Genomic DNA, 10,582 nt, shown 5'->3' on the forward strand with positions numbered 1-10,582 from the left:
ATCCCTCTGCCTAGAGCTGAATTTGTCCCATCTTTCCTTCCCAAACAAATGGATGCTCCCAGACACCCTTGGAGGCTCTCCAGCCCTACGCCCGTGTGACTTCTTGGCTGCCAGCAGCCCATTCCTCTCTTCCAGTGAAGGGCAAGGACAGCTTTGAGGGACAGGAGGGCACTTACCCTGCGTTGCAATGTAGTGCCGAGGTCGATGATATCCCTGGATGACAGGAGAGAAGCAGAGGGAAGGGCCTCCAGTCAAAGCTCGCAAACACCACAATAGTAATAGGTATCCTTTCCAAGACATGCTTCCCTCACAGGCAAAATGAGAAGAGCATCAGACACTTCCCAGAGAAGTGGCGAAGATGAAATTAGGTAACACATGGAAAACTCTTATTAAATCACTCAATGAGTTAGCCATCGTAATAGTTACTTGGGAGGGGCCCATATAGGCTTGCCTTAGAAGCAAAACTGGGTGGCCGTTACCTATGCCCATGCACCCAGAAAGGCAGAGAAGGAATTTTGGGGTTCCTGTGGGACACAAACCATCAAAAAGTCTCTCTTGGGTCCTAACTGTGTGCAGAACACCGTGGGAGTCTCTGTAGGGCACTTGACAGAAGAAAACCATTGCATTGTTGGCCCCTGGCATTAGTAAGGATTAGGAAAAAAAAAATTGGGAAGAATGCCACAGTGCCTCTCTGTGCCACAGGGTGGGCTTGGAATTGGAAGTCCCACTCACTGGGGTGGGAGGGGGGCACACAGGTGTGACCTAGAGGATGATAAAGCCACTTTCTGGTTCAGAGACCAGTTTCTGATATGTCTGTGTATTTCGGTGCCCCAGGAGGCCCTGCCGTGCCCAGGTGTGGGGCCCCTCTGTGTTCCATCACCTTCATCACTGGGGAAGAGGTTGAAGAGATCTTCTCTTTTGCCTGCCTATGGCAATCCATGGGAGATGCTCTTTCTAGTTCCAGAGAGGAATTATACCGTACTGGGTAGAGTTCACGTTTTGGACAACGATTTGCATTTAGTACATAGTATTTACAGAATGAAGACATGAGTGAATGAATGAATGGATGGATGGATGCGTTTTCAAACTACGGATGCCAGTTAGGGATCCTGCTGGTGGAGAGGTCACGGACAGCCCCGAAATCCACTTTGCTTTAGGGTTAACCATCTCAGCAGGAAACAAGCCTGAACGGTTGATGAATCTCTCTTTTTGTCTCCAGTGTTGGTGATCAGTCTTTCCGTCCTGTCAGGGGCAGGGGGAGGGGGAAATGAGCTGCCTCAAGGCCCTCTCACTCAGGAAATGAGCCAGAATCGCCATCTGTGTGGTTAATGGTAAAACAGATGTGGCATCTTTCAAGTCCCGGATCCACTTTCTGATTCAAAGACGCGTTTTTGAGCCCCTGGCGTATTTCTACAGCTCAGTCTTCCTCTCGCCCCATAAATACTGAGTAGCTACTTTCCAACTGTTGGGCATATTCTAGAGATGCCTGAGTTCACTGTCAGCACCAACCCAGGGCCGGTGGCATGGCCAGAACCGGTAGATTAACCACAGTCCCCAGGAATCAACAGCCCCACCTAAACTCCTGGTGTGATAACTTCTTAGCGAAGTCATCAGCTTCTTGAGGACAAACACTGCCTCCTCTAAGTTTAAAAAAAAAAAAAAAAAAAGTCTATAGGGCCTCACACAGTGTGAGACTCAGAGCAAATGTCCAATGAACAAGTGGCTGGGAACACAGCTAAATTAGGTACTGCTGGAGGGGGTCACGTGCACACACTCTGGACCTGATGGCCTCGGTTCGCATCTCAGCTCTGACCCTTGGGAGCTGTGTGGTTTGCAGCTAACACTTAACCTCCTTGTGCCTCTGTTGATCTTTTACCCTCAAATGAGGTTCTCAGACTTACACTGTAGCATTGCTACTGAGATTCCATGGCAGTCACTATGCCCCAGGCGCTAGAGTCCAAGATTTAGCATATATGACTTTCTCTTATTATTTATTTTATTGGTCGTCTGGCACACATTCATGGGCTGCTTACCATGACTAAGCATCTGTGTTGACCGCTGAGTGATGGTCCGATCGGAAGCCCATCCCTCCTCACTGCTCTGCCTCTAATGGAAAATTGAGCCCCTCTCTGAGACCTGAGAGGTGAGAAGGGAGGTGAGAGGGACCAGAGCTCTTTGTTCCTTCAAAAAAGATGGACGGGGGTTCCGAGGCTTACAGGAAGAATTAGACTCTGGGGGTTCTCTTGATTAGGTTTGGGAACAGAAGATCGTCCCCTAGAGTGTGGAAGGGTGTGGTTTCTCAAGCCCACCGTCTTCTGTCACCTGAGTCGTCAACTCCTACTTGCGGTCCTTGTCCCTCCTGACCGGAGCCACAGCTTGCTGGCCTCCCTGCCTCCAGTCTGGTCCCCCTGCCCGTCTGCTTCCGACCAGAATGAACTCTCCAGTACATATCGGATTCTGGTATTTCCCTACCAAACAGCCTGCAGTGGCCCCCCACCATCTACATGATCGTGCCCAAATGTCCTACCTCAGGACTCCTCATCTGTCTCTAGCCTCACTGGCAGCTGTCACTGTCCATGCCCTCCCATGAGCCCCATGTCCCTGCTTCCCTGCACCGCACCTCAAATGAGCCTTCCCCCCCCGAGCGGTCCTGCAGGCTTCCACGTGTGCCCAACCAACACACAGAGCACATGAGCGGCAATACGGCTTTTGTCCTCTTGTCCCCTTGGGCCGTGGACCCTACACGCAGAGCTGGGAGCAGTCTTTAGCAAAGGCTGGTGGATGGCATGTCTGCATCGGCGGGTCTCAGAGGGGATGCTGGGACACCCTTAATGGCGTTCCTGTCCCCTTCCTCCAGGAGCATGCCCGGTTCCTACCGCTCTCGTCCTGGCTTACTGGCTGTCCCGCTCTTCTTGAGACACAGGAGTCATGTTTCCATGCAGAGGCCTTCGCACAGGGCATTCCCTGGGCCGGCCGCATCTGGCCCCGGTGAGCTGGGCGGCTTGTTCCCTCCCTGCTGCCCGGCCTCTGCTCGGCTGTCAGTCACTTCACAGAGAGCCCCCTGCCGACCACCCTGTTGGCCCCTTTCACATTTCTCTGGTTTCCTTTTCTTCAGGGCACTTATCACTCAGGGGCAGAATGTTCCTTGGTTATGGACATGCTCGTTGTCTGTCTCCCCGGCGGAGTGAGCACACCGGCAGGACAAGGCTGTGTCCGGCTTGCATGTGCCCGTGTCCCCAGCAGCCACAAGTCTGCCTGGGCTGTCAGCCTTGATAAACACATCTCAAATGCACACATGCACGTGTGCCGTGTGCCCATCTGCATGCTGCATGGGCATAAAAGGCCCTCTCTGGTCTCCAAGACCCCATCGAGTCCCCAAAGAGAAAACGTTCTAACCATGCGATTCCTCAGCAATGGAGATAAAAGGAAACGTACTGCTCGGCTGGGGCTTTACTGGGGATTTGCCAAGAACTGGTGCAGAAAACTTCCTAACCTTAAAAGAACTTTGAGTTCGTTGAAGTCCCACCTACACAGCACACAGATCGACTGCAAACCAGCGCCGGGCCTGCCTCCATCCGTCTGTGAGGAATGGGAAAGAGGCTTGCATCCAAAACGCATTTATCTCACTCTGAACTCCTGCATCTGTTACTTACTGGGGACCCAGATACGATATTTATTTCCAGACTGGTAATTTATAACAGATTCAAGTGGCCCATCCATTCTCGGGCGTGCAAACAAACCCGCCGGCGGGATGGTTCAGACGGGAGCGGAACCATGGCCTCTGAAGGCACAGACAGGGCTGGCCCCATCGAGCTCGTTATCCAAATGGAGTTGTTGTAATGGATCGTCAAGATCCAACTGGGGATAAATGACTCTGGCAGTTAACTCTTCGGAGAGCAAATGTCCAGGAGGATTTCAGTGGGGGAGAGCAGGCCAAAAGAGTGAGGACCTGGGGAGCTATCTAGGGTGTGTCTTTCCAGGAATCCCCAAAAGGACTCTAGGCATTTTAAGGTTGCTGGAGAACATGGTAGGTTCATAATTCATGGGACTCCTCACCCCCCACCCCACCCCATATTGGTAACAGTGTGTGAGGAGGTGCTTGTACTTGGTACATGCTTCCCCCGCCATGTTCCCGCCTGTCCCTTCCAGACTCTGCTCTGCGCTGTGGGCTGGATGCTGACCGGTATGGACTACGTCATGGGGTTTTATGACCGCTGGTTTCCAGTTGGGTTCAGCCAATGAGGAGGGAGCAGAAGCAGAAGCTCAGAGGCCATGGGAGGCTGCGGGTGTGTTCTTCTAGATCTGTTCCCATCAGGCCGCTGAGGTTGGCACTGATTCTCTGTCAGAGGTCACCCCTTTTAGCTCGGGGATACTGCACCCCACCCTATTGGTTTCCTTTAACCCTGTTCCTACCTTGTTAAGCCCCCGCCTCCCATTACTCCCTTTGAGTGAGCCTGTTTCCTAAGGGGAGACTGACAGATACATCTGTTATCGTATTCTGCTGGGGCAGCATTATTATCCCACTTACAGGTATCAGAACAAGTAAATAAGATCATAAGGCTAGTAAGCAGAAAGTTCCGGACTCAACCGGCCCAGCAATGGCTGAATTCATGACTCTGATCACTGAGATCCAGCAGAGGCCAGTGTCACCTATGAAGACAGCATCTAGCAGAGGCTGGCCTGTCTGCACAGTCTACCTTTCCAAGAGGGAAAAGGTGGTGGGGTATGCTTAGTGCACAGAGAACTGGATTCTAGCTATGCAACCTTGAGCAACCTCAACCCCTGGTTTCTTATTCTTTTTTTTTTTTTTTTAAAGATTTTATTTATTTATTTGATGGAGAGAGATCACAAGTAGGCAGAGAGGCAGGCAGAGAGAGAGAGGAGGAAGCAGGCTCCCTGCTGAGCAGAGAGCCCGATGCGGGACTTGATCCCAGGACCCTGAGACCATGACCTGAGCCGAAGGCAGCGGCTTAACCCACTGAGCCACCCAGGCGCCCCCTGGTTTCTCATTCTTAAAGGCTTGCAGAACGCACTGTAATGATGCTAGAACCTGGCGGGAATGGGAGGCGTTTTCAGTGTTGACATCACAGAGACTCACCTGCATTTAAAGCAATTTCATTTGTTGCCTCTAACATACCCAAGTGCGTCTTGGCTCTGACTGTAGTCAGATGTTCGCGCAACTTTGTTTATCTAGGGAAGAGTCTTTCTAGGAAAGTCACTTTTGTGGGAGGGTTACCACTCAGATGGCAAATGCTATCTACAGCACGCCAGGCTGGCAGACCCCATGTGGGCCTTTGGGGTTGTCACAAGTACTCAGCTGTAGACAAGTTCAAGGGGAAACCAGAAGGAAGTTCTGTTCAGGCTAGTTAATTGCATGCTGAGTCCCCACTATGAGTGGGAATGCAAGGTGCTGTCTGGGCGTGGATGGGGAGAGCAGGAGGAAAGGCCCCGCGCTGGGAACTCATCTGGTCTGGTTCCTAGTTTTGTTCTGCTGCTGACCAGACCCATGGCCTTACTAAAGCTCTGTAACCTCTTTAAACTTTTTTTGTTTCTGTTTCTGGAGAGGGAGAGAGAGACAGAGGGATGGGGGAAAGCGACAGAGGGAGAAGGAGAAAGAGAAGCCCAAGCGGGCTCCACACTCAGCACAGAGGCTGACACGGGGCTCATCTCATGACTCTGAGATCATGGCCCGAGCTGAAATCAAAAAGTCAGATGCTTAACTGACTGAGTCACTCAGACTCCCCAAACTTTGCAACATCTTCAACCTCAGCTTCCCTTTCTGAAAAAAATGGGGATGATTACCAAACTTGGGGGGCTACTGAGTGGTCTCCATAACTCGTCTCCTTTGAAACCACCCATCACAGGGTTCAAACATGACTCATTTAGAGCCACTAGCTGTTGTCATCGCTCTGCTACTATTTAAGCCAGCAGAATACGTTGGGGAAGTGACCCTTGATCAGATGCCTGCGCCCTTCTCCTGCACATCCTAGCAGTGAGATCCTCGATAAGTTACATAACTAATCCAAAGCCTCAGCTAACTCACCTGGGAATGGGTAGCAATGGCACTTGCTTTGTGAGGTTGTAGTCCTAGTTAAAGTAATGTTGAAACACAAGAGGTGATCTTAGGTTACTGTCAATCCTCCTTCATTGGACTCTTACTCACTGGCTAAGGCAGCACTGTGTCACCTCCCCCAGGAAGGCTCCCTTGACTACCCACCCCCACCCCAACCAAAGCTTTGGTTTTCCTTAATGTTTGCACAGGCCCTGCTCTATGAGGGTCTCTTTTCTTACCCACCTCCCTTACCAGACTGAGTCCCTTTTCAGGTTTGGATTTCCAGCACACAGTGGAGGACCTGCTCAGTGTTTGAGAAATGAATCCTAGATGCATAAAGGAGAGGCTGCAGCTATGATGGGCAGATAGTCAGAGTGCTTTGTCCAGGCTCGAGACGGGCTACTCTGAACTGGCCATCTCTCTGTGAACTTTCCTGGGAGGGCCACGGGAACAGAGTCCGTGCTGACCTTGACTTCCACTGAAACTCCAGCCCCAGGTCCTGACCACAGTTAGGCTCTCTGTAAAGCCAGGGTCTCGGTGGGGACTTGAAACCACTCTGGGTGTTTCAGACGCAGGGAATTCCGATGGGGCGCTGGTGACATTGGTGATAGAGGAGCTGAGATGCTAACCAGGCAACAGAGGGGCAACACAGAGACTGGCACCAGCAGGAGACCGTGACGGCCCCTGGAACTAGTGGATGACGGGAGACAGAGAAGCTGCCAGACCCCAGAGCTGGGTTTGCCTGGCAGAGGCAGGAATTCTGGTGGAAGCTGGTGCCTGGTGGAGGCTCCCTTCACCTTCCAATCTCCCATCAGCGCTTTCTCTGTAGGGGTCAGCTTGCTCTCCTTCCTGCCATACATGCGCGCGCACACACACACTCGCACACTGACACAGGCACACCATGGCACACATACTTAGATAAGCAATGCAAAGCATTGGGGGGACAAGAAATAGATCTGAGAGCAAACAGACAAATCACTAACACCAGGCTCAATAAATATTTGTCGAATCAATGAATCATCTGGATTGGCCTAGATTAGGGGGAATTCAAATGCACACCTCTCCACTTCATAGCCTGTCTCTAGAAACACGTGGGCATCAGAGGGACCAAGAGGAGCTCCGACATTCGTCAAGGCCTTTGGGTTCCAAGCTGAGGTCCTGAGAAGCCTGGCTTGCATCGGCTATGAGAGGACCTCCCTCTACCCCCGGCGGCCATGCTCCCCTTTTGCAAACTCTCGCTTCCATGGTGAAGCAATCCCCTTCCCTAACTGGGTGTCTGAATCCCAGACGCTCTCCCCTCGGATCTATACTATCCTTGGCAATAGATAAATCATCCCAAAGCTCAGCTCTGCACTGGTCACCTCCACGATCAAAACTTCCAACAGCTTTCTCTTGCCTACAGAATCAAGCCCGGCTTTCTAAGTTTGATGGCAAACCACCGATGACCTAGCCCCAACCTTATTTTCCACTATCCCCATGACATAGTCTCAGCTCTGCTCACCCTGAGCCACTACAGACGCTCTGGCTCCAGCTGCTACATTTTCGCTTGTGCTGTTCTAACTAGAGGCCCCATCTTTGCCCTCTTTATACTTTAAATTCATCCTGTGCTTGAAGCTTTGGTTCATATCACATTTTGCATTCCTGATGGAAAAAGCGATTTTTTCCCCCCACCTCTGAATCCCTGCAGCATTTTTTTTTTTAAAGATTTTTTCTTTATTTATCTGACAGAGATCACAAGTAGGCAGAGAGGCAGGCAGAGAGAGAGGAGGAAGCAGGCTACCTGCAGAGCAGAAAGCCCGATGTGGGGCTTGATCCCAGGCCCCTGGGATCATGACCTGAGCCGAAGGCAGAGGCTTAACCCACTGAGCCACCCAGGTGCCCCTCCCTGCAGCATTTTATTTGAACAAGTGACACTTACCACTTTCCAGTCTGCCCTGGAATTATTGATGTGCATAGCTTATCTTCCTGCTCAGGTTTTAAAGGGTAGAGACCATGGTGCTCTAAGTTTTATGGTTCCAAGCATCTGGCACACAGCAGGCACTTTTAAATTTGTGTTGCATAAATGGCTATGCCTTCGAATGAATGAATGGATGGACAAACAGACACACGTACAAATGAATTAACGGGTGAAGGAACAAGACAGACAGCTGTCCTGAGGCCCCACGGAGCGGGCTACTCCAGCCGGCTCCAAAGAGGATACAGCGTCAGACGGATAATCAATGCGGGTTATGCTAATTACATAAATCAGGGAGGGGCTGGACCCCTCCGGACACATTCTAGGAGGGCCACCTTGTTGAGAGAGAGGCTGGGGGACAGCCATGGGTCTCAAGCCTGCTACAACCAACCCCAGAGCCCCACCGCCCAGCCCTGGGGAGACTCTCACATCAATGTAGTTGGCGTTGATGTAGTCAGAATGCGGATCTCCATCCAGCACCAGCAGCCTCACCCGGGAATGGTCATCTGCAGAGAGATAGCAAAAAACAAGGAGGCGGGCGGTGAGGGGCTGCGGCGAGGGCCAGCACTGCCCACCTGCAAGGCTCCCGTGCGTCAGTATATGGGCATCGGGCTGCTTCCCATACCTTCTCTCGTTTGACCCCTGGTCCCACCCTGCTATCATTCCCATTTACAGATAAGGCCGTTGAGGCTCAGGGAGGTCGCTGTGCCTTAGAAAGCACTGTGTATGCTCCTTCCCTTTTTTCCACCTGCCCTTCTAGTACTCATCATGAACCATCTGGGTGAGTCGCCTGCTTCTTTAAGTCTTCGTGATTTTGTCATTAAAAGGGCAGTAGAAATACCTTCTTCACACGACAGCGTGAGAGAGATCAGAACACTTAGGAGGCGAGAAGCGTCAGATCCGAACTAACATGTTTTCATTATTGCTGAAAAATGGCAAATTAGCCTATTTTCTTCATGTGCGCAAATGCTTTCCCTTTGTCTCTTGGAGAATTGTTGCAAATAGATTGTTGGCCACATATTGTTATCAATACAATCATTCAAGGGAAGCAGGCTCCGTCATTATAAAAGGGGTCATCAATAACTGAAAACATGTTATGGAGAATGCCATTTCAGACACAATCCAGGCATAAACAAGATTTGCAGGGTTTAGTCAATGGCACGTTTACTCCAAATAACATCAAATAAGCACCATTAAGAAAAAAAGCCCTCGTGCAGAAGAATCAGGCTAATTCTTTACAACTAATTAAGGCACGTGGTGACATGCCAAGGATGCACATGAACGGAAAAACCTGGCTGCGTCTGGAGGGAGGAGGGGCTCAGCTGGCTGTCTAGGTCCCTGTCACCCATCGCTACATGTCCCTGCTTCTGCTGTCCAATCTAGGACAGGGCTAGGGTTCCCAGAAAGTGGGCTGGAGCGCTCAGAGCATCTGCGAGTGTCCCTGGGATCAGGAGGCTGGGCCAGCGTACCCTGCTATGACATATGCAGCCCTCTGCAGTTTAAGGGGCACATCTATTACTACGAACAGGGAGCCCCCGAGAACAGGGCCATTAGCGCTTTGTTCCCTGTTTCATCCTCTGGGCCTCCACTTGCAGCAGGTGCTCTACAAATCCTTAGTGAGCATACGAATGGATCACTTCTTTGGACTCTCGCAGTGAGCCTGGGAGATAAGCAGCATAGCCCTGTTACAAATGAGGACACTGAGGCTCCCAAGGACTGACTGGCCACATGGCCCGTGCGTCGTGGAACTAATTCTGAGCTCAGAAACTCCTGCTTCCAAAGAGGGGTCTAAGCGGGATGTTGGAGATGGCTTCAAGTGTACGTGGCGGGGGTGATTAATGCCAGAGAATTGGTTAGCCAGTGATGGAAGAGCTGAGAAGCCAGAGAGAGGCTGTGTAACTCAGAGATCAGTGCTAGCAAGGAGATGTTACCCACCCCGCTCAGGAACAGTGGGGCAGATGTTGGGGCAAGGCTATCAGAGGTGGGGCTGGGCCCACTCTGTGGTGGGAGCTGGAGACGTACCTGGCTTCTTCCTTTCGCTGACTTACAATCTCCCACCAGGGCATGTCCTTGGCCAAAGTCAGCCAAATACCAGCTGGCAAGAGACTACAAAATGCAACCCACAGGGGTCAATTGAAGAAGGGAAGGCAAGGAATGGAACCGAGGACGGATAAACAGGCCCAAGACTGGGCAAGACACTAGTTCACAAAAATTAGTCCTTGACCGTGTGCCAGGCACTATGATAGACACAGAGATACGCTGGATTGCCACTCTTCTTACTCCTCATGGGTGAGAGTTGCAGGTGGGAGGTCTAACTCATCTCTTTGGGGGTGGTGGGGGAGTGGGGGGTGAAGCTGGGAGTCCGAAGTTCACCTTTATGGAGTTCATGGCCAGTATCAGTAGACACTCAATCATTTATTGAGTAGACACTCAATCATTTATTCCTCAACATAGCTCTCAATCATTTATTTAGTAGAACCAGTAGACACTCAATCATTTATTCCTCAACATAGCTCTCAATCATTTATTTAGTAGAACCAGTAGACACTCAATCATTTATTCCTCAACATAGCTCT

At 51.0% G+C, this 10,582-nt stretch overlaps 1 protein-coding gene across 12 annotated transcripts in view; it reads right to left on the minus strand.

Annotated features, from left to right (window-relative positions):
• PTPRT (protein tyrosine phosphatase receptor type T) overlaps positions 1 to 10,582 on the minus strand; it is a 1,054,416-nt gene that overhangs the window by 59,834 nt on the left and 984,000 nt on the right. For all 12 annotated transcript variants that reach the window (XM_059407029.1, XM_059407023.1, XM_059407028.1 and 9 more), the window contains 2 exons: positions 8,436 to 8,512; positions 177 to 213 (listed from right to left, as the gene is read on the minus strand). In XM_059407029.1, coding sequence (XP_059263012.1) covers positions 177 to 213; positions 8,436 to 8,512 — 114 coding nt within the window. The remainder of the gene's footprint in view (positions 1 to 176; positions 214 to 8,435; positions 8,513 to 10,582) is intronic.

This window comes from Mustela nigripes, chromosome 7 (assembly GCF_022355385.1).
Source record: "Mustela nigripes isolate SB6536 chromosome 7, MUSNIG.SB6536, whole genome shotgun sequence".
NCBI lineage: Eukaryota > Metazoa > Chordata > Mammalia > Carnivora > Mustelidae > Mustela > Mustela nigripes.